At 45.2% G+C, this 27,389-nt stretch overlaps 1 protein-coding gene across 1 annotated transcript; it reads right to left on the bottom strand.

Moving 5' to 3' along the window:
- On the bottom strand, positions 1-27,298 carry UPK1B (uroplakin 1B). The gene is made up of 8 exons (XM_062176884.1): positions 27,231-27,298; positions 17,441-17,528; positions 15,945-16,145; positions 13,666-13,740; positions 12,542-12,664; positions 7,150-7,329; positions 2,416-2,499; positions 1-100 (listed from the first exon to the last, which is right to left on the bottom strand). Exons 2-8 carry the CDS (start codon positions 17,507-17,509, stop codon positions 50-52), a joined length of 783 nt encoding a protein of 260 aa, XP_062032868.1. The 5' UTR covers positions 17,510-17,528; positions 27,231-27,298; the 3' UTR covers positions 1-49.
- Between the last annotated feature and the right edge of the window lie 91 nt (positions 27,299-27,389).

The following is a 27,389-nucleotide window of genomic DNA, read 5'->3' as shown; positions in this document are numbered from 1 at the left end:
CCAAGTCCAGCGTCAGTAGGGTGAGAGGGGCAGCGGATAACACTGAGGCTCAATATTCAATTCTGCTCCAGTAGAACATGGTACCCAGGAGGACCCAAAACTAGAATGAAAAAAAGAAAAGAATTCTTTTAGAAATATCTCATATTTGGGGGAAAACGAGGTGAGATTCATTTGTGCCTGAGTGGCATAAGAGTAGTCCTGCCTGAAGCAACATCACAAGGCCAGATGTGACCATGAGTCACCCTGCCCTGAAGCATCACTCAGAACCTTCCCCTCAGACCAGCTTCCCTGCTCCCCGGATCCTGGCCCCAGTTCTGTCTCTCCCTCCACACTGCCCTTCCTGCCTTGTAGGGTTGCTCCTCTCACTTCTGTGCTAAACCAGTTCCCTGGGGGAGTTCTTTCTTTTTCCCAACAATGCTGCATAGTTCATAGGATTTCTAGTTTGTTCCCTGTCTGCGGTAAGAGCTTCCTGCTTTCTAGAATTGGACCTCTCCTGCCAGGAGACCTCCCCTTTCTCCTAAAACACTTGTGACCCAGAATGGCTGCCTCCAAAGAATGCCACAGAACCCAAGATAAAAGAGCATGAAATAAAATCATCAACGTGGTTTTAGATCTGATATCGTAGCTGATCTTTAAGAAATTGTCATTTGTGAAGTTAAGTATACTATCAATACAAAATTCACAAGTATCTTGAGACAAGTCTATTAAAGCACTCCTATTTTTATTAACTCTTGTCTATATGAAGGATGTAGTCTCTCAACTAGAGAATGTATTACAACAAATGGAATGAAGGAATAAGTAGGAGAATCCAGCTGTTTTCTAAGACAAATATTGAAGAGATTTGAAAAAGTAGAAAACATGCCAATTTTTCACTTTTTTTGTTTTGTCAGATAACTTTTTCCATAAAATATACTTTTAACATATAATTGACTTGTTATTTCAAAAATGAATTAATATTTAAAAGTTTTTTTAAAAGATTTATTTATTTGCAAGTTAGAGTTACACAGAGAGAGGAGAGGCAGAGAGAGAGAGAGAGAGAGAGAGGTCTTCCATCCAATGGTTCACTCCCCAGTTGGCCACAATGGCTGGAGCTGTGCCGATCCAAAGCCAGGAGCCAGGAGCTTCTTCTGGGTTTCCCATGTGGGTGCAGGAGCCCAAGGACCTGGGCCATCTTTTACTGCTTTCCCAGGCCATAGCAGAGAGCTGGATTGGAAGTGGGGCAGCCAGGTCTTGAACCAGCATCCATATGGGATGCCAGCGCTTCAGGCCAGGGTGTTAACCCGCTGTGCCACAGCGCCAGCCCCTAAAAGTTCTAAGTTAATTTCCAGTGGGAACTATCAATAGATATAGGCCACATAGACAAAGGCTTTTTGGAGTCCTCAATACGTTTGAGGGCGTGAAGTGGCTCTTGAAAAAGAAGTTTGGGACTGTTCATGTAATGAACTGGTTCTTAACTTTGATAGCAAATAGAAAAACTGCCTGAGCTCTGCCCCCAGATTGCCTGAATTTAAGATCTCAGAGGCTAGTGTCCAGGCATTTTATCTTTTTTAAAAGCTCCTCTTGGAGGTTTTCACGTGCAGCCAAAGCTGAGAACCATCACTCTAAAGTCATGCTACATGTGCATCAGATAAAGTAGGTGGTAGAAAATCATGAGACTGGTGGAGGTAGCTCTTTGGAAGGAGCTGAGCCAGAACAGTGTTGGGCAGATGCCATCAAGACAGGTGTCAGGGCCGGCATTGTGGCATAGTGGGTTAAGTCTTTGCCTGCAACACTGACATCCCATATGAGCACCGGTGTGAGTCCTGGCTGCTCTACTTCTGATTCAGCACCCTGCTAACGGCCTGGGAAAAGTGGCAGAGGATGGCCCATGTGCTTGGGCCCTTGCACCCAAGTGGGAGACCTGGAAGAAACTCCTGGCTTCAGGATGGCGCAGTTCAGGCTACTGGGGGCTCTTTGAGGGAGCGAGCCAGTGGATACAAGGTCTTTCTCTGTCTCTCCCTCCCTCGGTGTAACTCTGCCTTTCAAATAAATAAAAAATTAAAAGATTTTTTAAAGACAGCAGTAGTCTTTGGTAGCTAGTGGTAATGAATTAATGAGATCTGGAGGCTGGGAGGAGCAGGTGGGAGTTCGTTAAGAGGGCTGGGCAGGGGAAGAGTTCTCCAGCTGCTGGTGAGCTCCCATCAGCCAGAGCGTCTGGATAGGTAGGCACATCCTTTCCCTGGCAGGGGAGGCTCCCACCTCACTGCTCACAGGAGTTCACTGTCCTTGCTCTGGTGGCAGAAGTTTCCTGACCAGCCTTCGGGTCAGGGGTCTTTTCTAGACTCTCTGGTGTGGTTACCGTATCCAGTAGTAATCTCGCTGTCTCTCCTTATTGTCATCCTCTGAGAAATAAAACACGTGCTGAGGAATACTCACCGTCCAGCAGAGAATAGCAAATCCAAACCAGGCAACTCCCCAGGCGTGTCGGTTCATCGGTCCAGAGATCAGCTCATAGCAGCCCTGGAGAAGGGGTGACCCCACATTGTTGTGAGGCGACCAAGAGGAAAAGGGGTAAGAGAACACTGGGAAAGCCGATTCCTGTTTGAATCAATGCCTTCCAAAGTCCTGTTTCACAAATAGGCTGTTTGCACATCCTGTGGACAGTCAGCTCTGGCCGTGTTTTGCTGAGTATGAATAATACTGTCGAACTTGCGTTCTCTCTCGCGTTTACCTGTGCTTTATCACTCAACCACGCCAGCAAAAGTGCTATTATTTTAGCAAGACATTGTTTTCCATAGTCAACAAGTGGATAATTCCGAATAAAATTTGAAATTGTTTTCCTTCTCAAGCCTTTTATTGGTAGTTCGAGGGCAGAGTTACTTTTCTATTTGTTTCTTTTTGAACATGATCTATGTAAACCAAAGGTCTTCAGTTGCCATTTTTTATAATCACTTAAGGAAACCCTATGTCATGCTCCTCGAATTCTTATTTGACAACGTATTTCAACATAATGTTAATGAACCCTAGTGAGATCTTGAAGGGCCATGGTGTGCGAGTGAAAGAGCAATTGACCTTATTCGCTGAGTCATTCATGCGTGCATGTCATAATGCGTAAGTATTTGTATGTGCACATTCTGCTCACTAGGCAGAGCCCTGGAGCGCAGCATGCGAGCGAGGCTCCAGCTGCCCTCTGAAAGAGCTCAGCCTCAATGGGAATCACAGGTGATGCCCAGGGAATGGAATAACCCGGGCTGATTCCATGCACCACTGAGTCCAGAGGGAAACGGCCTAGAAAAGCTGATCTTGGGTCTTGGGCTCCACCCAGTGGCTCCAGATGACCATTTGAGGTTCTGTCTTTTATGACTGCCCCAGTCAGTCCCTTGTTCATCCATGCAGATGCCCCGCTTTTGCTGGATTTCACCCCTTTCCCTCTTCTCCATTTACATTACAGCCACCTCCATTCACTCAGAGGAAAAATCTGGGAATTATCCTTACTAACTCGTTTTCTGTTATGTAGTATCCAACTCATAAGCAACTCCTTGCAATAGTCTGCTAACTGCCCTCCTCCCTGCACCTTGAAGCCTGAGTCCACTCACAAAATCTAGATTCATCTTTGTTTTTACACAATCTTCACTTATTCTGGCTTTGTCACGCTGGCCTCTTTGATATTACTCCAAAAAAGCTAAGACCGCTTCATCTTCAGGACCATTGCACCTGCTGCTTCCTTTGTTTACAGCCCTTTTCCCAATTTTCCAGTGCCTCACTGCCTTACTGAATTCAGAACTCTGCAAATATCAACTCAACAAAATCTTTTTCCTGACAACTACCCTTTCTCGAAAATACCCCTTCCTGCATCACACCCTATATACCCACCCTGCTCTATCTATGACCATGGTATTTGTAACTACCTGAATTCTACCATGTGTTTAGTAACACATCTCTTGTAGCAGAATACAAGCTCCATGAGGGCAGGGATTTTGTCTTGTTCCTTGTTGAATCTCTAGAACCCAGAACCAGTGTCTGGCATGTGGTAGACACTTAGCAATTAAAGAATGAATAGAACTTGATAGTAAGTAATGGTTATAATAACATCATTTGCAACACACTTAATGGTTTACAAAATGTTGGTTTATTAACTACTAACTTGATCCTTATGACTACCTGGGAGGTGTTCATTCATATAATAATAATATATAAGAGTCTGCTTATGCCAGGTGCCTGGTGCTGGGCTCATCATTTGGCTGGGACAAGACACAAGTGGGGCCTTGTTTTCATGGAACTCATATAGACAAAAGCCTTGTTTTTCTTGTTTTTTACTTTAACTCCCTCTCGTTTTGTGCCTTTTCATCTTAGTGGTGCTTTTCTTGATCTTCCATAGTTTTAAAATAATCTTGAAATGTAATGGTCAGAATTTGCATAGAATTTCTGAGGCAGATGGATCACAGTGTAGAACACATATTTGTATCTGAATTGCTATGTGAAATTCTAGTTGATTTTTACTTTTTTTTTTTAACCACACGTATGACTTCCCTAATTTTGCTAGTTGTAAAGGCTTTGGCAGCACATCTGTGCATTGTTGATCTTGAAAAGCTACTACTTCTTTGTTCATTCACCCACCAGTCATTGAGTGCCTGTTTGTGCCAGATTTTATGCTAAATATTTTTTTAAAAGATTTTATTTATTTATTTGACAGGTAGAGTTACAGAGAGAGAGACAGAGAGAGACAGAGAGAAAGGTCTTCCTTCCATTGGTTCACTCCCCAAATGGCTGCAATGGCCAGAGCTGCACAGATCTGGAGCCAGGAGCCAGGAGCTTCTTCCTGGTCTCCCATGCAGGTGCAGTGGCCTAAGCACTTGGGCCATCTTCCACTGCTTTCCCAGACCACAGCAGAGAGCTGGACTGGAAGAGGAGCAACCGGGACGAGAAGCAGTGCCCATATGGGATGCCGGCACTGCAGGCAGAGGATTAACCTAGTGCGCCACGGCACTGGCCCCTGTGCTAAGTATTAAAGCTATGCGATTAAATAATACATGACCCTTAAGGGAGACTCACAATGTGAGGAATGTGCATTTGGTCCAGTGGTGAAGACATCTGCATCCCATACCTGAGTGCTGGGCTCAATTCCTAACTCCAGCGCCTGACTCCAGTTTTCTGCCAGTGTAGACACTGGGAAGCAGTGGCCATTGCTCAAATTGGATTTCTGTTACCGGAGTGAGAGACCTGGATTGCATTCCTGGCTTCTGCCTTTGGCCCTGGCCCAGCAGCTGCCCACTCTCAGCCATTCTGGGATTTGAGGAGTGAACGAGTGCAAGGGAACTCTCTGTCTCTCTGTATCCCTCTCTATCTCTTTGTGTCTCCAAAAAAATAATAAATACAACTAAGAAAATAGATATGTAAGAAGATATCTACAGGTGGTAGATGCAATCATAGAAGTAGAGGCTGCTAAGGACTGGGACGGCACATTTACTTTGTGGTAAAGGATTGTTAGTAGGACCTGTCAGTCAGGGAGAAGAATGGTGTATGGGAGTCTGGGGGAATAGGCTGGGGAGAATCACAAAGGGTTGATAAGGGACTGTGATGAGGGAGAGGAATGAATGAGGGAAGCATAGGGAATCAGCTACAGGGAAAGGAATTTCAGGACTCCGGAATTTGGTGCCTGAGGGGGGCTGAGTGATGACAATTTGTAGATAGTGGTATGTAGTTTGCATGGAGGTGTTAGGGATAGACCAGGCCAAGGAACTCTCAGGGAAAGGGGTACAGTTTGTCAACATAGATCCCAAGCCAGCAAGAGGAAAAACAGTGCATCTTTTCGTCATCTGGTTTTAGGCTTGTTCTGGTGAATGTCACATGTGCTAGGGAAGCAAGTGTTTCCATGAAATAAACTGATTCTCTGAGGGAAAATGTCCTTTTCATCCCTTTCAAAGAGAAGACACAGTTTGGACACAAGCACAGTCCAATGGAGATTCGTTCACACGAGCCAGTTCCCATGTTGGAATATTGAAAGCATTTTATTAATACTGAGAGTAACAGTTCTATTGCATACTATGATCATAAACAATACAGTTAATTTGTATAGAAGTCTGATTATAACTGATTTTTTTTTTCTTTGAAATGCCCAGAACAATGTGGCCATAAAGCTGAATGAGGATTGTTTTGGCACTTACTGCAAAATAATCTACCTTGCTTCCTTCTCCTTTTCTGGATCATTATATGCAGTCTTAGTCTGGGCACCCTGCCAGATCTGGCACCAGGATCAGCAGTGTGGTGTCCTGCGTGCTGACCATGCAGTTTGTCATATTTTCTCCCAAACGAAAGAGCCTGACATTTTCTAACTATTTGAAGAACCCTCCACAAGGGGGCAGCTCCCAAGGCAGTGTAGAGCATGACAGTGCAATGTCAGTGGATGCTGACTCCAGGAATATGGGAGTCCCCATGAGGGCTTTTGAGAAGTCTTGCCAAGCCTCATTGGCACGTAGGCTGTGCTCTGATGAGCATTTCTGTGTTTCAGTAAAATAGGGGACACACTGGCGCCATCTTTTCAGCATCTGTGGAATTAGCATCTGCACTTAGAACAGTGTCTGGCATTAGGTTAGGACTCAATGAATGCTTCATGAGCATTTTATCAGCCTCCTCTACCTGAAAACAACTTCCTCAAAAAACAAACCATATGTGAACTTGCTAAATCTCCAGCAAAATACTCTTTGTCAAAAACATGGTCACACACCACTGGAAAAGGAATGTGAATGTGCAGTGACCTCGCTGGCCCTCAGAAATTGCCCTTACTTTGGAGCTGGCAAAACATTCTGTGTGCATATCACCCCTTCCTATTTATACGATGCGAAAGCAGAGCAGATCTCCGTTTAAGGAAACTATTTCAATATAATCCTATACCAATTCTATACATTGTAAAATCACTTCATTAAAACAAAGTTGGGTTCTGCTATTGCAAATCTCCTGTTCTGTTAGTTTTATTAAAATGCAAATTTCCTCATATCAGCTCTAGATGGGCATTCACAGTTTACCTACAGAGAAGGGGGAAATGGTCAACATGAGGTTAGGGGGAAAGGATGTAGCATTCTGTTCTGAGAGACCGTTATCTACAGTTGACCATGCTTTCTCATAAAGAGCAGGAGAATGTTCCGGCAGGTCTCAGCGGGAGAGAGGACTCACCTGATTGTGGTAATAACCAGGCACTCCTAGTTTGCAAGCATCCAGGTTGAGGGGTTCTTTAAGATTGGTCATGACACAGCACTGGCGAGGCCAGGGATAGTCGGCATCATTGTTCTCAGCTCGGAAGGCAGACGTGTATTTCTGCCAGTCTGATGGGCCATTGACGCCACAGCAATTGTCCTGTCAGTGGATGAGAGACACACAATTCCCTTTCATGAGCCTCGCTCAAGCCATCGATGTAGCAAGTGAACTTTTAAACAGAAAAAAGAAGGGGCAGAAGCTGTGGTGCAGCAGGTTAAAGCCCTGGCCTTAAGCGCCGGCATCCCATATGGGAGCCGGTTCTAGTCCTGGCTGCTCCTCTTCCAATCCAGCTCTCTGCTATGGCCTGGGAAAGCAGTAGAAGATGGCCCAAGTTCTTGGGCCCCTACACCCGCGTGGGAGACCTGGAGGAGGCTCCTGGCTCCTGGCTTTGGATCGGCGCAGCTCCAGCCGTTGCGGCCATCTGGGGAGTGAGCCAGTGGAGGGAAGGCCTTTCTCTCTGTCTCTACCTCTCTCTGTAACTCTGTCTTTCAAATAAAATAAAATAAAATAATTTTTTTTTTTTAAAAAGAGAGAAAGAAGAAATAGAGGGGCCAGTGTTAAACTGCTCCTTGCATTGCTGGCTGCTCTGCATCTATCCAGCTCCTGCTAATGCTCCCTGGAATGTGGTAGAAAATGACCCAAGTGCTTGGGCCCCTGTCACACATGTGGGAGACCTGGATGGAGTTCTGGTCTTCTGGCTTTTACCTCACCCAGCCCTAGCTGTTTCATATGGGGTTTGAACCAATGATATAAGATCTCTCCCTCTGTCTCTCTCTCTCATTCTGCCTCCCAAATAAATGCATAATTTTTAAAAACATTTATTTATTTCAAAGGCAGAGTTATAGAGATGCAAAGGCAGAGGCAGAGAGAGAGAGAGAGAGAGAGAGAGACAGAGAGAGAGGTCTTCCTTCCACTGGTTCACTCCCCAGATGGCTGCTGTGACCAGAGCTGTGACGATCCGAAGCCAGGAGCCAGGAGCTTCCATCCAGTCTCCCACGCAGGTGCAGGAGCCCAAGGACTTGTGCCATCTTCCGCTGTCCTCCCAGGTCATAGCAGAGAGCTAAATTGGAAGTGGAGCTGTCAGGATTTGAACAATGGGATGCCAGCCCTGCAGGCAGCAGCTTCACTCGCTACACCACAGCGCTGGCCCCTGAATAATTTTTTATAAAAGATTTATTTATTTACTTGAGAGGAGAGTTACAGATAGAGACAGAGAGAAAGGTCTTCTATCCTCTGGTTCACTCCCCAAGTGGCCGCAACAGCCGAAGCTGGACTGATCTGAAGCCAGGAGCCAGGAGCGTCTTCTGGGTCTCCCAGGTGTGTGCAGGGGCCCAAGCACTTGGACCATCTTCCACTGCTGTCCCAGGTCATAGCAGGGAGCTGGAGTGGAAGAGGAGCTGCCTGGAATTGAATCAGCGCTCATATGGGATGCCGGTGCTGCAGGCGGAGCCTAAGCCCACCATGCCACAGCACTGGCCTCTGAATAAATTTTTTAAAAAATAAGAAGAAATGGAAATCATGCTATATTTTACTTCTAACAAATGAGAGTTGCAGGGCTCAGTAAATTGATTTAGAGTTTATAGAACATTTTTCCCAGCTTTTACTTGCCCATTAATGAACTCTGTAACTTTTGACATGTTATTTAAACTACCCGAGCCTCATTTTCTTTGACTATAAAATTAGGATAAGTATATTTGTAGTGTCTGCCCCATAGAATTGTGATAATTAAGAGAGTTAACACACAATATGTTTAGTACAGTGCCTGGATCACAGTAAACCTTTAATAAACAATTATTATTAATAAAAATATCTTGATGCAGCAATGCAAAAGAGGCATAATTATTCTAATATTACATGAGTAATTTGAGAATCAGGAAATTTATAAATTTACTGGTAAAGAAATTATGAGTAATTTTCTTGTTTTACTTTTCTGTATTTTTACTATTTTCTAGAGTGATTATGTTTTACTTCTAAAATGGCAAAGAAACTAGAAAAGCTAACCAAAACCTGGTGCCACACAGCCAAATCTCTATATGTGAAAGGAAGTTCAATCAGCACATGACTGATATCCTTACACTGTGAATAGGATTCCGGATAGAAGGTAAAACAATTAGTATTACTTCCCTACCTTTTGGAAAGTAAATTCTATGAAAATATTTCAAGAGAGGAAGTTAAAACCATAGGCACCTCTTAGAATAAATGTAATTAATTAAACATAATGATAAATCAATTGTCTTTAAAGGATGTCCGGTTTTACCACTGTATTATGGAAACTACGTAGCCAGGAAAAATAATCATTCTGGTTTTTAAAAAATTTAATCATGTGAGAGAGAGAGAGAGAGAGAGAGAGAGAGAGAGATGAACTGTTCTTCTCCACTGGTTCACTCGTCAATGCCAGAGGAGCCAGGAACTCAATCCAGGTCTCCTGTGTTGGTGTCAGAGACCCAAATACTTGAGCCATCACCTGCTGCCTTCACAGAGTGTGCGTTAGCAGAAAGCTCGAGACAGAAACAGAGGACCCGAGGCCTCTGATATGGGATGCAGGTATCCCGAATAATATCTTGGCTGCCGCACTAAACCCCTGCTCCCATTCTGTATTTTGACCTGAGAATTCTAGGGGAAAATGGTTATGCTTGAGCCAGGCTTATTTCATATTAGATTTTAGGTAGAAACAGAGAAGAATTAAGGCTCCCCAAATGAGCTTTGAAGCACTCCAACATTCAGAGTTGTGAAAATCCAGTAAAGGAGACTGAGGTACCAGATGGACAATGTTGGTGACATGTCCAGTAAGGTGAGGACAGAACTTTGACCACAGGATTTGGCAGGACGGATTATGATAAGGCTCCTTTTAGTGGAATAGTAGGGTCAGAAGCCAACTGTAGTTGCATGGAGGCAGATGAGAAATGTGAAAATGGAGACAGCAAGTGTAGATATCTCTTTCAAGGTTGACTGTGAAATAAAACAGAACAGTAGCAGAACAGAATAGTGGGTGAATATTGGACAAGAGAGAGTTTTTTGGAAAGAGACAATTTAAGGTCTCCTTTTAGGATGCTTCATGGGAGATATTGATGGGGCGGATCAGAACAGGGAAGATTGTTAGAGCAAAGGTGATAAAAAGCAGGGTAGAAACAAAGAAGTTGAACAAAGAATACCCCAGAGAGAGAGAGAGAGACATACAGTACACAGATGCAGATTAACGTAGATGGATATATTTGGTGGCAGAAAGATAAGATAGTTCTAGTCTGATTACTTCTGTGTTCCCCATGAAACATGAGCATCAGCTAAGAGTCTGGGTGATGAGGGGGTGTTGGAGGTGTGAAGAGAGGGAAGAACGTGTAAAATAATTACAAGCAAATTTTCTGCAAAAATAGAGTAGAAAATATCTAGTGTGCATTTGAATTGAAGCTAGCGTGACCATGTGACTTTGTCCAGCAATGCTAATCTCTTAGGGTATAGGTGAGGAATGGGCCAAAAATCATAATTCAGTCCCAGTAGGGGTTGGTTAGGATTTAGACTGGTGAACAGAGACAGGGCAAGACGTAAAGGTGAGTGATACAGGAGTGATGGCCGGGTTGGAACTGACATATAAGTTAAGGAGGGGAGAGGGAACATGAAAAGGGTGATAGAAACTGAAAATGTGGTCAATTGGAGGCCTACTGGGGTAAAAATGATAGAAATAGGGATATTAGGGTAAAAGAAAAAATTATAGCAGAGAATGGGATTTTCTTAGATGCTACAGTTATTGGTGATAACTTGCTGTTTATAGCTGTGGAAGATGGTGGCTGAGGTAGAGTGGAGGATATGATGCTTGTAAGGGAGTAGGATATGGACTTGAGAAGCCACATGTTGGCTGAGACCATATATATGTTTAGTTCTCTAGATAGGATGACAGGAGTATGAGGGAAGAGGTGGATAGTGAATGAGACAGTAAAGTCTTTAATGAAGTCTTTCAAGCTTGGGGTGGGGAGGCTGATAAATAACATCAATAAGGAGGGTCATAGATGATGTAGATTGACGACATTAACTTCAAATATTTGAAGGAGGAAGAAATGAAAGAAGGAAATAGCATGGTAGCCAAGGGGAGCAGTGAGGATGCCTTGTAAAGGGGTAGGCCCTGTGGTATGTGGGACAAGGGAGAAAAATGAGAGTATCTCCAACAGGACACAGTCAGGATTTTGGTGAAGTAGGGGGGTAAAGAGAGAGCTTAAAGAAGGAGTGGAGGCTATCAGGGGGTTGCTGATGAGACTGTAAAAATTTGGTGGTGGAGTGGGGGTTGGGAGCACACCATTGTGAGAGCTGGGTAGTTAGGGGTTATGAAGATGATAACAGGTTATGTACATAGGGCAATATAGGAGTGAGAATGGATATTCTTTTTTTTTTTTTTTTTTTTTTTTGACAGGCAGAGTGGACAGGGAGAGAGAGACAGAGAGAAAAGTCTTCCTTTTGCCGTTGGTTCACCCTCCAATGGCCGCAGCGGTAGGCGCACTGCGGCCGGCGCATCGCGCTGATCCGATGGCAGGAGCCAGGTGCTTCTCCTGGTCTCCCATGGGGTGCAGGGCCCAAGTACTTGGGCCATCCTCCACTGCACTCCTGGGCCACAGCAGAGAGCTGGCCTGGAAGAGGGGCAACCGGGACAGGATCGGTGCCCCGACCGGGACTAGAACCTGGTGTGCCGGCGCTGCAAGGCGGAGGATTAGCCTAGTGAGCTGCGGCGCCGGCCCGAGAATGGATATTCTTGAAGACCTGGGTATATTTGAGGTAAACTTTTGTGGTTGCCAATTGGAGAAAATTGAGCAATCAGGTAAAATAATAGACCCTTTTTCTTAGCAGGACAAGCTTATAGGAGGTGTGAGAAGATAGCAACAAAGCAAAACAGGTAGTAATTGCCACTTGAGTTCACAGTGGGGCAGAGAAGACAACATCTTTATTTTATTGGAAGTGATACTTGAGTTCTAAGAGGCAGAACGTGTGATTAGTCTAAATGTCATGACAGTTTTATTAGCCCTGTAATTGTAAGCTCATCAACATCATAGCTTGCAATACAATGCAGATGCAGGGGTCCCACTGAGTCATGAGCACAACACTCCTCCCTGCATCCCTACTTTCCCGTTCCTATCCTCCTGCCTCCACCCTCCTTCTGGCCTATAAATAAGAGGAATAGATGACCTTGTCTGTAAGAAGTCCTTTCCTGAGAGAATTCCCCTGGAGGCTGTAGTCCTCATACACTCATACACAGAGTTCACTCCTGCCCCCATGCCCTGGTTACTAGTTTAGATGCACAATGGGATCCAACCTGGATCATAGGCCTCACCTGGAGCATGAGCCTGTCCCAGGTCCTGGTGACTCCATTGTTTTTCCATTGGTCATCGTTGGTTGGAGGGCTGTTGTTCTGGTATCTCTCCAGCATCTGCTTCAGGAAGAGGTTGCGTGTGAACTGCATGGGGAAAATGAAACATGAGGGAGGAGAGAGAGAGAGAGAGAGAGAGAGAGAGAGAGAGAGTTATAATCCCCACAGAGCTATAATCCCCACAGAGTTATAATCCCCACAGAGCTGAAAATACCCCCTCAGCCAGTTGTTAGGGACACAGAACTTTCTCGGAGCAAAACTGTACTTAGAGGTACCAAGTATAGTCGGCTAAGGCTGTTTCTGGTTGGCTGAAGTCCCCCATCTTGAAAGAAATCCCTGAGACAAATTGGACAAACATTGTAGGGCAGCTTAGGCCAGGGAATCTGGGAAAAGAATGAAAGACACTGAATTGGAAAAAAAAGTGTTTGAGGTGGTGGAATACAGATCATGGCACTGGAAGGCCAGGGGCCATGGCAGAATGGTGAGAAGCTTGCTATTTGACTTGCCAACTGTGCATCTTTTGACAAGTTACTTTATCTTTATGCCTCATTGTTTTCATCTGTAAATGACAATAATGATCATGTCTATGCCATAGATTTGTAAGGACTCAGTAAAATTATATATGTGACATTAATATGCACATTTGTGTACCTGGCACATAGTAAGGACCTGATGTATGTTGGCTACAATATTATTGTACTAAGTATGATTGGTTTTTTTTTTAATTTATTTACTGGCTTGAAAGACAGAGTGATGAAGACAGAGAGAGAAAGATCTTCCATCTTCTGTTCAGTCCCCAAACATTGAGGCAACAGCTGGGAGGGGCTAGACAAGGCTGAAGCCAGAAGCATCCAGGTGAGTTTCCGGTGCAGGTTGCAGGAACTCAAGTACTTGAGTCATCACCTAGTGCCTCCCAGAGGATTAGCAGGAAGTTAGCAGGAAGAAGCAGGGTGGGGCCTCAAACCCAGGCACACTGACACCAGATGCCACCATCCCAAGTGGCATCTTAACTGCTGTGACAAACGCCCGCCCTGCACATGATGATTCTATTGTCACTTGTGCTCTGTACTTTATGAGATCGTACTCACAAAGTCTCGTTGTGTTGCAGCTGTGATACAAGATGCCACTTCAAAGCCGTACACTATGAACATCAGAATGAAATACTGGAAGGGAAACAAATGAGAGAAAAGGATTGCATTTGCTCCCAAAGACAGACTTCGCCAAATGATTGTTGTGGTTTTTCAGCACATTCCTCTGAATAAAATTATCCAATCATTTACATAGATATTCAACAAACCCTCATTGGTCAGCTGCCTGGAATGGGGCTAGGAGGGGAGAAAAGCTTGATGCAAGTTAGCTCACTTCTCTCCTATTCATCACAGAACGAATGGCCACTGAACACAGAGCTTTCCCAGACCAATATCCTGAATTTCTATTTTAAATGGGAAAGACAAATACAAGAGAAAGAACTGATGTGTATGTGTGTGTATGTGTGTGTACAAGCACCTGTACACTCAGTGGCTGAGTGTACACACACACAATGTAGTGTAGTGACTCACACACAATGTAGAGCTTCATAAGTCCCCTTTCCTTGGGAGAATTTTTTTCAATGGTTTGCTGAAAATTTAGAATCACAAGGTCAGAAAGAGATGACCCAAATCCTGTTTAACAGTTGGTGTCCCTCCTAACAAGCATCCGTTCTTTTCGGAGAGAAGTAGGTAGTTTCCTGCACACTTGCTGGCATCCTCATGTCACCTTTCTCCCTTCACTGACAGGCTCAGGTGAATGAGACAGAGCAGGGGTGTCGCTGTTGTGTGTGCCCATGACGGCTCCACAGGTCACAGACTCTTTGGGCTTGAAATGATCTGAACTGCTAATGACTTCTGAATCTGGGATGGGAGTGGTTGGCGAGTTTTGTCTTTGCCTTCCTAAGCCTTGTAACTGAGCTTTCTGGTCCTTGTATCCTTGGGAAGGGGCACTGTGCTCCATGCCAGTGGGGGAGGGCAGGGAAAATCTTCTCCGGGTCTGGGGGTGGGAGATTCTCTGAGCACGACCCTCTGCTGCCCTCAGCACCTGGCTCAAAACAAAGTTCTGGCTGCGAGTCACCAGTGGGAGGCTGTCAGAGGCACAGATCCCTTTCTCCTGTACTAGCTGCTGCCTTGCTCTTGGTCAAGAGCTTTGGGGTTCCTCCTACAGAGACTCCGAACCTCTTAGCAACACTACAGGGAGGCGGGCCAGGGGGTCAGGCATTTCTCCTTCAGTCCCTTGAATGCGAGGGAGAGCTGCTCCTTTGGCTGTGTGAGCCACACACATGACTGGCCCCGAGTGAGGCTGGGGCACAAGTGTAGGTTGTCACTGGGGACACCTGCCTCTCTTCTTCTCCCTCTCCCCCTTTCCCCCCAACATTCCTTTCCCCACCTTCTCAAAGTGGATCCTTTTGCCCTAGAACTAACTCATACTGAGGAATCACAGAATGTGAATGTTCTGCATTTGTGGAGTACCAGGATGATGGTTAACTCAAAGGGAAAGTAAACCAACAACACCTTCAGTGGCTGGACTTGTTCTTTAAGGTGGAACTCAGGCCCTGCAGCATTTGGGGAGGGAACTTATTTCAGGAACTTTGAGTCCTATGTGTGTGCAGGGATGTTTGACACAATGTGAGAATTACTGCCTTGAGCATGGGGGCAGGAGGTAGATGTCAAGGCCAAATCCAACTTTCTCAGCCATGCTTGCATCTGCAAAGGCAGGACGTGATCCTGCTGGCTGTGGTTTGGGGCAGAAGCCTTTCTGGGGGTGCACAGAGTCAGATGCAAGCTGCAGATATGCTCTGCAGCAGTGCTTGTTGAAGTTTCTAGGGGCCCTGAAAAACAGAGTGAATGAAAATGTGAGAGTGCAGAACCTGTACAAAATCATTATCCTTGGGCTGAAAAACATCTTCAAAAAGTTTCATGCTTTCTCTTAAAAATTCACACATTCATACACATTTTTTATTTTATGTTCTATCACTACATGATTAATACCAAAAATAGTATTTTAAATTACTTATTATCAAGAAATCTAATAATCAAGTTCTCACTGTGTTTCCCTAACCATACCTGTTGGATGCATGCAGATACCAGCTGGAGAAGCACAGATCTGGGGAATACTCAGCAGTGTCACCCCCAAACATCTCCCCTTTGGCTTCTCTGTCCATGAGTTGTCTGGATTTGTAATAGTGGAGGGACTCTTCGCTGCAGGGAGAGCCTTACCTATCATCTGATACTCTGGTCCTACCTGCCCCACTGAAAACCAAACATTCTCAGTAAAGCAGAGATAATCCATCAAACTTGCTCCAAGGAAACCCCTGTAGAGACTTTCAAGGTCTTACCGCCAGAAGGATTTTCCTGTTGGACTTCATAATGCCCACAATGCCTAGAACGGACAGGCAGAAGAGGCAGATGCCAACGAACATGCCAATCCAGGCGGCCCCATAGATGTCATCATTGTTGGTGGCCTCAAGCAGTGGGTAGAGGCTGTGTTGGTCAGATACAAAGAAGATGCACTCTGCAGTCAGGGCAATGCCACACATCTGGGAGCAGAGAGGGTTCTGTCAAGCTGGCAGCCAATAGTGCAACATTGGGAAAGGGACAGAGAGGAGGGGGTGGGAAGAGAACTGACTCCCTCCCTTGCATAGGTTTTATGCAACTCTAGGATATTAAACAACTACTTTCATTGGCGAATTGCTTGCATACCTTCTTCCATACGTTACTGTGTTATTGCTATTTGGGGAAAGACCCAGATCATTTCACACCATCCATTAAGTCTCTGGTGCAAGAAACATTCAGACACAATGCCTACGTCCACGAAGATACTTCTCTCTCTGCCTCCCCTAACCCCCCAAATTCCTGGATTACGATATTTAAGGAGTTCTTGGTCATATTTACCAAGGAGAGCTTGAAGGAACTTTGGTGGTTATCTTTTCCCAAACCCCTCCTTTGTAGATGAGGAATCTTAGTCTTGAAATATGATGATTTGTCCAGAGTCACCCAGAGCATCAGAGGCAGAGCTGGGCCAACGACTTGCTCTTTTGACTCCCAGGCAAGGGTTCTCCAACCTCACTCCACCATGCCCAGATAACTTGGCTTCTGAGCTATTCTCACAGCCTGCTTCTGATTACATTAAAAAGTAAACATCTGCCCCAGAGGAATTCAAACCTAGGAGAAAGAGGAGAGAAATACTATAGTGTGTGCATGGTGGGGATGTCTGGGGCACTGACCATGGTGGACATGGCTTCACTTGTGTTTTGAAGTTGGGAGAGAGAGGCTGGTGTTGTGGTGCAGCAGGTTAAGCTGCTGCTTGCCAAGTCTCAGCCACTCACTTCTGATTCAGCTCCCTGCTAATGTTCCTGAGAAAGCAGTGGAAGATGGCCCAAGTCCTTGGTCATCTGCTTCCACATGGGAGACTCAAATGAAGTTCTAGGCCCTTGGTTTCAGCCTGGCGCAGCCCTGGCTCTTGTAACCATTTGGGGAATGAACCAGTGGATGAAAAGCCTTTCTCTCTGTCTCTTATACTCTCTGTAGGTCTGCCTTTCAAATAAATAAACAAATAAAATCTTTTTTAAAAAAGTAAAGTTGGGAGGGAAGTATCTATATTTTCCACTGTAGTCTTTTGACACATTAAATGGTTATATTTGATTAATGATACAATTAAATTCTAGCTAGCATATTTACCAACACATTTCTTAAAATTAAAAAAAAATATATAATGAGCTACCTATTATATCATTACTTTCCTTTAAACTCTCACTTTTGATGAATCTAAAATCATGATTAAAGGCAGAACAGAATTTCCTAAAAAAAAAAAAAAAAAACACTGGTTACTTACACCAGTAATCACATTTCCAAAAATCAGCAAGCCTTGGAAGCAACGGACAGTGGAGTCATCTTTGACCATCTTCAGGGTTTCACCGAGGCTGAAGACACAGTTGAGAACATTAGAACTTACTAGGAGCAGGTGACAAATGATGTTATGAGTGCCACAATATGAATAAATCACATTTTTTTGTTTTTATTTATTTTTTATTTTTTACAGGCAGAGTGGACAGTGAGAGAGAGAGACAGAGAGAAAGGTCTTCCTTTTGCCGTTGGTTCACCCTCCAATGGCCGCCGCGGTAGGCGCGCTGCGGCCAGCGCACCGTGCTGTTTCGATGGCAGGAGCCAGGTGCTTCTCCTGGTCTCCCATGGGGTGCAGGGCCCAACGACTCGGGCCATCCTCCACTGCACTCCCTGGCCACAGCAGAGAGCTGGCCTGGAAGAGGGGCAACCGGGACAGGATCGGTGCCCCGACCGGGACTAGAACCCGGTGTGCCGGCGCCGCAAGGCGGAGGATTAGCCTAGTTTGTGTGTTGCTTTCTTGTGTCCCAAAGCACCCAAACTAAAGCTGTATAATCTTTTAGCTACAGGTAAAATTTGCTTACTGAACTCAGAAATCACAATAGTTTTGGCCGGCACCGTGGCTTACTTGGCTAGTCCTCCGCCTGTGGCTCCAGCACCCTGGGTTCTAGTCCCAGTTGGGGTGCCGGGTACTAGTCCCAGTTGCTCCTCTTCCAGTCCAGTTCTCTGCTGTGGCCTGGGAGGGCAGCAGAGGATGGTCCAAGTGCTTGGGTCCCTGCACCTGCATGGGAGACCTGGAGGAAGTACCCAGCTCCTGGCTTCAGATCGGTGCAGTGCCGGCCATAGCGGCCGTTAGGGGAGTGAACCAATGGAGGGAAGACCTTTCTCTGTCTCTCTTTCACTGTCTATAACTCTATCTCTGTCTCTCACTAACTCTGCCTGGCCAAAAAAAAAAATTAAATAAATAAAAAAAAAATCACAATAGTTTTAAAAAGAAGAAAAAAAAGTAAAGGCTTCCAGAGTCTGATTGGCAGCTTTCTGGAGCTCTTTAAGATGTAGTGTGTTTAGAAAGCTTACTTGTGCAGGAAGAACTGAGACCCCACATGGCCAACGAGAGCATAAAGAGCAGGTGTGTGGTGGTGATGACTTGGCTGGGCGAGGCACATGGAGATCTCTCTCCAGCCCCGCCCCCCAACCCCACTGCCCCTGCTGCTCTTAAGGCAAATTGAAACCCAGTGGGGAAACTCCAAGCCAGAGTTAGTGGTTAGCTCTCATACAGCCTGTGGGCTGCTGTCAAAAACCATTATTTTCTGAATATTTTGTTCTCTTCAGAACTAATTGGCAAATTCCGAAGTTCCTTGTCCTGTAAGAGGGGAACTTGAGGGTAAAGAGGGACTCGCCTTCGGTCCCTCCCATGTGCCACTGCACCAGGGACTTCACACGCATGTATCTTATTCTCATAACCCAGTTAAGGAGAAAAAGCAAAAGGTGAGGAGGCGCCATACGGCAGACCAGGAGTCTCAAGCTGAAAGTGCTAAATTAAGTTCCCATGAGTCAGCCCATACCAGCAGAGCTGGGCTCCAGACCTTGGTCTGCATGTCTCTGGAGCACAAGCTCTTTCCCTCAGCCCACAGGGGCTCCCAGAGACTCATCACGAGGCTCAGTGCAACACAGCTGAACACGGGCCCCTTGCCCCCCTGAGAATTCTCTGGAAGGAACACAAGGTAAGTGTTTGGAGCAATTATTTTGGCTTCTGTGCTTGAAAGACCTTGAGAAAAGCTGCCTACCTCTCTTAATGTTATTCATTAAGCTAATTAATCAACTGATTCATGCATTCATGGTCTAAATATGCATTAAATGAAACAGTTTGTGTTTAATGGTATTCAAAAATATACAAAGGAGATTGTTGTAGTCTAGAATTTTATGCTGCATAGGGCAGCTAAGGTATGTTCCCAAATCATTGGAATATATGTAGTAGGGCCTTAGGTACCGGGGGAATTCTGGGGAGGAACAGGTGTAGGCTTTGCAAGATGTGTATGGCCTCGGTCAGTACAGTTGGGTAGGTGTGGAGGAAGGTGGGGAAGAGATGACATTCCAGTGAAAGGGAGAGAACTAGGGAGTGGAGACACAGAAGAGCCAGCTGCCCACAAGAGAGCAGATTAACCCATTTGGCAGAGTCCTGGTTTGTGGAGATCAGTGGGAGGCAGCCTTCTGTATGACTCAGACTTGCTAAGTTTTAACTTCATTATTACCCTTTATTGTGTGTATCAGCAACTTTCCAAGAAATCGGTTACTCTCTAAATAGTTTCCCTTATGTGTTTAACTTGATAGCTGTGGGAATTTAAAAACGTTAAACTTTATGAGCTTTTTCACTCAGGATTTGGTACTTGGAGGTGGTACTCCATCTGTGTTTGGGGAAGGAATGGAAGACTCTGGGCCATTGTCACAATATCCCCACATGTGGTTTCTACGTAGAGATGCCACTCATTTCCTTCCAGTGGTGGTTGCACATAAGACTGAGAGGACCTTAATACCTTGAAAGATTTAATGTATAACTCAGCCCCAACCCTCCCCCCCCCCCCACACACACACAAAAGGAGACTAACTTACATAGCCAGATCAGTCACATTGTAAACTTCATTACTGCATGTAGGGCATGACATTATCCCCAGCCAGTTGGGTTACAATTTAAACTGGAGACTCAGATAAAGAGACTATGAAGATAGACGTTCAGATAAGAGAAGAGTATAAAGGGCAAAAATCTGGAGAGGCCGGGTTGGTACCATTCTCGATCAGTATTGTACTGATAAGGCACCGGCTGTCAAGAAGTAGCCTAGGCTGGTGCCGCGGCTCACTTGGCCTGTGGTGCCAGCACCCCGGGTTCTGGTGCCGGATTCTGTCCCGGCTGCTCCTCTTCCGGTCCAGCTCTCTGCTGTGGCCCAGGAAGGCAGTGGAGGATGGCCTAGGTACTTGGGCCCTGCACCCACATGGGAGGCCAGGAGGAGGCACCTGGCTCCTGGCTTCGGATTGGCGCAGTGGGTCGGCTGTGATGGCCATTTGAGGGGTGAGCCAACGGAGGGAGGACCTTTCTCTCTGTCTCTCTCTCTAACTCTGCCTGTCAAAAAAAAAAAAAAAAAAAAAAAAAAAAAAAAAAAAAAAAAAGGCAGGCTAACTGTGGCAAGTGCTTGTGCTTCCAAGCAGGAAGAAGACACTTTCTTCTTTCGGTGAATTCAATGGTGACTTTGGCAACATGGATTCAAGGCAGAAGAGACTGTCCACAGTGGGATAAAGGGGAGAAGAAGGAGTGTAGAGAAAAAGGACAGAGTTAAGGAGGCCACCAACAAATGGCCTTTATTGGTCCAGAAAGGAGCTAGATTTACACCGGTGACTCAATTATGTTCCACAAAACACAGCTTCTCCAAAGACGGCCACACACGGGTTTACGACAAACGAATACTTCATGGGAGAGTGACTTCATGAGTCAGAACTAATGTGGAAAAGCGCAGGCAAGAGGGGGAGAAAAGGAGGGAGGAGGCAGATAGGGGTCTGTTGAAACTGGAGAAAGCCACGGGTCAGAGGCCTTGGCAGCGATGTGGTAGGAATGCCAGGGAGGCAGCCCCGCTGTGGCTTGGCTTACTGCAGGCACAGATGCGTGGACCGGCAAGAGAGTCAGGAATTGTTGGCCACTGGCGCTTCCTCGTTTTTACTACCTGGTCTCTTCTCCCTTCGCTGGCATCAGTGGCACACGCTCACTTAGAAAAGTACGTCTTCTCCCAAAATAACACAACTGCAAAGGCCATCATCTAACAGAGGTGTGCCGCTCTCCACTCTGAGTAGGCCCTGTGTTCTCCACAGAGCTGTCTTCTTACCAGCGTTTGCGTTTGTTTCCTACTGCAGCTGTAACAAATCACAACTCAGTGGTTTACCATCACCCTGGTATATCATCTCAGGGCTCTGGAGGGCAGACGTCTGGAGTGCCAGTGGGCCAAAGCCTCAGTGTCAGCAGGGCTGCACTCCTTAGGGAGCTAGGAGGAGCATCTAATTTCTTGCATTGTTCCGATGAAGAGAAGGGGGCTTGGGGGAGATGGATTAATTTGTCCACAGCCACACTGTTAGAAAGAGGAGAAAAGATTTGAACCTACGTCTTCTCAGCTTGAGATCATTTACTTTAACACCGTGTGGTTCATAAAGTCCTGCCACGCTGCTGATGTTTTCAGTAGAAAAAGAAACACTGGGCTTGCTGCTTTGTCCACTGTGGGAGCAGGGAGAACAGATACCTTTTCCGTGCTCAGAGGACTCTGCCTTTGCAAATGATAGAGCACCAGGCTTGTCTTCACTCGCTTCTTCAGGGTCTTGTTTCCCTATCCCTTTAACACTGTGCTAAAGCACACACATTGCCCCGAGACCCAGTGCTGCACTCACGTGCTTTTCCAAGGAACTTGGCTAGAGGTATCCTAAACCTGCCACTCTTCCATCTGTCCCCTGGGACCAGAGTTCTAGGAGGAAAATGTACTGTGCAAGTCATTGAGGAGTCACCATTCCTTGACCTCTCCTTGACCATTTGTATTTTAGACTAGGTTAATGTTTGCTGCATTCACCAAACAGCCAGAAGCACCAAGAGTGTATTCTAATGGGTGTGGTCTAATGGGGAACACTCTGGGTTTGACATCAGAATGCTTGGGGTTCAAGAGTGCTCTGTCATGACTATGTAACTTTGGGCAATGACCCCATTTCATTGTTTATAAAATGGGTAGAATACAACTTGTTGAAGGAGGTGTTGTGGTCATAAAATGAGATAAAAGATGCAGAAGTGGTTGGCAAATACTCAGACTGGTTACAAACATAAGAAATGATCAGTGATAACCAGGGGATATTTGGGAGGGATGGGGTATTGGCTGTGGCTTTACTTTATCTGCCAGTGACCTTTGGGGTATAAGGAAGGGAGTTTTAATGGTGACTGGTCCTGCAGCCAAGGGCTCCTAAGTGGAGGAGAAGCAGCCTCCCTTCCTCTTTTCCTCCATTTACTGCCCAGGGACTGCTCTGCTGCAGGGACTTGCAGGGCTCACACAAAATTACCCACTGGTGCTTCTTGGGTTCATGGGAAAAAATTATCTCTTTTTTCATTTGTGTTTGGGGTGTGGCCAGAGTCAGGAACCAAGTAGCACATCCTTCGGGGTGTGCCCCTCGGAACATTCCCGCAGCATTCCTAAGCAGTGAATGGGCTGCATCCCTCTGGCTTTGGCCAGCTCCGAGGCACCTGCTCCAGATGTGAGGTGAGGGAGAGATGGGGTCGTGCTCTGTGCTGGGTAGCTTTCCCCTAGACACAGAAATGACTTTGGGTGGACTCTGCTCTGCCTCCCTGTTACTTTCTGTCTGAAGGGTTTCCTGCACTTTATTGCAAGGGTGTCCCAAACAGAAGGCATTAGGACCCTTGCGTATTTGCCTTTCTAGTTCCATAGTGGCACAGTGCCCGACATGGGGCAGGCACTCAATCATATAGCTAAATAAAAAGATAAATAAGTAAATGCTTATTTACTTGTTTGAATAAAGGAATAAATATACAAGTTAGTGATTTGCCTAGTGCTTTATTGCAGGACAAGTTAGAGAGTATGGCGAAAGAGAAAAAACATGGCGTTTGGGCAGACAAAGGCTGGAATCTTAGATCTACCACTGAGTAATTTTGTGACTCTGGCAAATGACTTAATCCTGTTTACTTTTCATCTCTGAAATGGCAATAGTAAGCCTAACTTCAAGGTTGCTGTGAAAATTAATTGAAAATATATGTGAAGTTCTAATACAGTGCTAGTTATCTACTCAACCTTACTTTTCTTGATTTCTTAATGTTCTCATTTTCTTAAATTTCATTAAATAGACACACCAGAGCAAATAAACTAGTGAATGGTGAAGGTGCCTAGGGCAGTGGTTTGTTTATTTTTTAGACCCAGAGTCTCATTTTCTAGGGAAATATGGACATAAAATTTCAACAGGGACTCTACTGTACTAAGATCAAAATCTATGCTTCTTTCGCTGATACAAGAGTGGGCTCAAAGATCATCCCTCACCATTCTAAGCCACATGGTTAGTCCCAGAGTGGTCAGAAACTACTGTTCTAGAACTAATGGAAAAGAAAGAAAGATGTAGACAAATTACTGAGTCTAAAAGCAGTAACCTAAGGAGTTAGAGGACATTTAAGAATGAAGTTGAAAGCCCTGGTCATAGTGTGTAAGTTGACCTTGCATAGTTTCTGTGCCAGGGACCCCATCTAGGATAGGCTCCTGGAAAATGGAGACGTCAGTTTTCTCCCAGAACACACGAGCTGGAGGATCTCTAGAAAGGGTTGCATTCTGGATACATTTAGAGAAAAGGCAACACGATTTCCATGAAATGGAAAGATCAGGCCTTGCGGATCTTTCCAGAGAGGACAGGCATGGAGAAAGGGCAAGAGAGAGAGACAAATAGGCACTCTTCTACCTACAGAACATACACGGCTGTGTTTGTGAGGCCTGGCTGGTCAGTGTGCCCGAGTTAATCACTCTTTGAGTCTTCTCTCTGCCTGCTAGGTGGGGAAGCATTGACGTGAATACCTTGGCAGCTAATTCTCTTTCAGCTTGGCCAGGATATGGCCCCTATGCTACTCTACGACCCTGGCCGCCATGCTGGATTCTCAAAGGGAAAGACAGGGTGTCACAGGAAGGAATCCACAAAGAAGGAAAACTTCCCAACTCTTCTGGGGCTTGGCTCTGCCTCTGTGACATGGTGAGCCCTCCCTTCCTGCCCTCCCTTTCAGCCTAGGGCACTGAACGAGGGAGCTCTTTCAAGCGCAGTCTTCTGAAGCTTCCCTGTGTCACGCTAGCCCTTTGTGCATGGACACTAGATGTCTTTGCCTGCCAGGGCTAGAAAGGAAGCAGACGGGACGTGGTGGATTAAACAGTGGGACGTGGTGGAGGGCAGAGTAGTAACTGTCCACTTTAGGAATGACACTGCCGCAGGCTGAAGGTGAACAACTCACCTCAAAATGTTTTCTACATAAAGGAATAGCTCCTTTGAACCCCACCCCGAAGAAAACCTTCCAAGTGACCTGCCGTCATGATGATTTACTGAAATTGCTCAACGCCCTGGGAGTTTCTCTGCCTTGAGATTTTTAAAGGGCCAAAATTATATTTCACTCCCCCTCCCCCACTGCTTGGACTTTCATTCTGTTCACTTTTTTATAAAAATTATTCATATACTTAGTGTTCATGTTTCCAGACACATTGAAGAGTTCTAAAAACAGTTGCTCACCAAACAAGCTGATTTTTCAGAGCAGAAGAAAAAAAAAAAAAAGAAATGAGAATCTCCTACCAAGCATGAGATGATTTTTTTTCAAGTTCATAACCTTTTTTCCTCACTCAAGTTTGTTGCAACAGAGAATATACAAGCCACGCCTCAAACTCCAGCTCATGCTATCAAAGTCTGGATTAACAAAAGAAGAAAAAGAAAAGAGGAGAAAAAGGAGAGGTAGAAACCCAAGAAACACAATATGCTACTGCCTTAGCCTTGACTTTGAAACTCAGGACAAGAGATTAGACAGTTATTGAGTTGAGAGAGAAGCATAAGATGGGTGAGGAAATTTAGGATCAGGACAATCACAGTTCTGCCTAAATTTGGGGTAAACTGAGTCCCTGGCAGTGATGAAAAGAGGAGCTGCTTCTCACGCCTGTGATCCCACAGCTTCTGCACCCATCAGTTTTTCTTGCTTTAAAGCTTGAACCCTGCATTAACTGTCGTAGTAGTCAGCAGCTGTGTGCAGTAATTTAGAGTCAAATGAACTTGATGCAATAAAAGTAAAAATTCAGTTCTTCAGCTGCACTAGCCACATTTCAAACCATTCCATAGCCACAGTGCTATGGTAGTAGCTATTGTCTAGAACCTTTTCATTATAGAAAATTCTGGGCAGCACTGCTCAGGATTTCTGGGGCTCCCTGTGATGATTGCAGTCATCCACACCTGAAATCAGGGACTACCCTGCAGGCAGGTGCTCAGGTGCTCTTAGGTGTGGGCAAAGCCAGCAGCACGCCTAGATCGCAGGGCGAGAGTATGAGGGACAGTCCTTGGGCGAGGTGAGAGGAGGGTCACTCCTTACAACTGTGGTCTCTGTCCCAGCCGGAGAACAATGGCCCATCAAGGTGGTGGACAGCCCGAGTGGCTATCAGGCTGATTCCAGATCAGGGTGCAGCACATTAGGGCCGACTGACATTTGCTCTGGTTAAGAAGGTAAGCAGGAATGTTAACAAGAAATTTTGTTTTGTTGACTAAATGATGTCTAAGGGCCATCATTTGTATGTATGTAAAAGTCTGTGGTTTTTCCAAGGTAATTTAAAAAATGGGATGATTTTTAAGCCTAGTCTAACAGAAATCAAAACACTGTTGTGGCAGAAAGTAAAATAAGAAATTTTCTCCTCACTGAAAAAGTTAATGAAAAAAATAATTTCTTCACAAGATTTGAGAACTACATTAATCTAAGTTTTGTATATAAACTGAAACATGGATATATGAAAACTGAATTTTTTCTTCTTGTGCTTAGCAATTCTAAAGCAAGAAATAGTCAATAAACACTGACTTTACTAAAGAAGACATTAAAATTAATAAAATTCTCATGTGTCAAAAATATTTAAAATTAGAAGTGGGGTTTAAACTTATAAACATGAATAAGAGATATCAATTATTTGAAAATTGATTTGGATTTTATATAATATTATGGTAAAATATATTTAGGACTTTTGGATTCTGATGGCTCAACTAATGGGTGAAGAGTGAAAATGAACCATGTAGAAATTACACTGGGTCATTAAAGCAGATCTGTTGACTTACTTTAACCGACACACTTACTGAGCTGAACTGTGTGCAGAGAAGAACTCTGAGTAAGTTGTCTCACGGATCTTATTATGAGTTGGCAAGACCAAGAGATTTCTAACTGGAACACCAGGGAACTTCCTGCTAGGCTATGGGGCAGAATATTAAGACAGAATAGGACCAGTTTCCTTAAATTTTCTTTTGCCTTTCTGACTCAAGAAAATCAGGGGTCTCTAAAGGTGTTATTCTATCTGAGATTTAATCAAGAGATACAGGGTTGGGGCCAGCGCTGTGTAGCGGGTGAGGCCGCTGCCTGCAGTGGTGGCATCCCATGTGGGCTCCAGTTCAGGACCTGGCAGTTCTACTTCCGATCCAGCTCTCTGCTATGATCTAGGAAAGCAGAAGAAGATGGCCCAAGTCCTTGGGTCCCCGCACCCACATGAGAAGACCCAGAGGAAGCTGCTGGCTCCTGGCTTTGGATAGGTGCAGCTCCGGCTGTTGAGGCCAATTAGGGAGTGAACCATTGGATGGAAGACCTCTCTCTCTCTCCCTCTCCTTCTCTCTCTGTGTAACTCTGACTTTCAATAAATAAATAAATCTTTTTTTTTTTTTAATACAGGGTTTCCCAGAGTTCTTGAATTCTGTTGGTCTTTTCTGTAGAGAAATTAGATGTTGGTATCAGGATGGCCAAGTAACAGCTCCAGAAACTTAATCTAAGTTCTGAGCACAGGACAATGGTGTCCAAAGTTGTAAGGAATCAATTTGTATGGCCCAGGATAAAAGAGAAGAGAACAATGACTATATCCTAAATTAGAAAATGACAGACTCCAGTCACCAAGATTGTAGCTTCTCCCTTTACCCTCTCAGACTGCTAACTTCTAGCCCGGGAAAGCAGCATAAACATCGAGAGTACAGCCAGCTTCCCTGCATAATGAAATCAGCTTACTCACAAAACCTTTTCTTCCTCCTCTTCTTTCTGGCTGCCCCGGCCCACTCTGCAGCCTGCAGCAGCCCCAGATGCTTCGCTGCCCCACAGCAAGTGTTTGAGCCTTCAGGACCAGGGGAACGGTGCCTGAGATTGGGAGGCGGCATCTCCCAGGGGCTGGGCC

Source organism: Lepus europaeus, chromosome 2 (genome assembly GCF_033115175.1).
Source record: "Lepus europaeus isolate LE1 chromosome 2, mLepTim1.pri, whole genome shotgun sequence".
Classification (NCBI taxonomy): domain Eukaryota; kingdom Metazoa; phylum Chordata; class Mammalia; order Lagomorpha; family Leporidae; genus Lepus; species Lepus europaeus.
The sequence above is the reverse complement of the archived record's forward strand: the minus strand, read 5'-3'. Positions and strand labels throughout refer to the sequence as shown.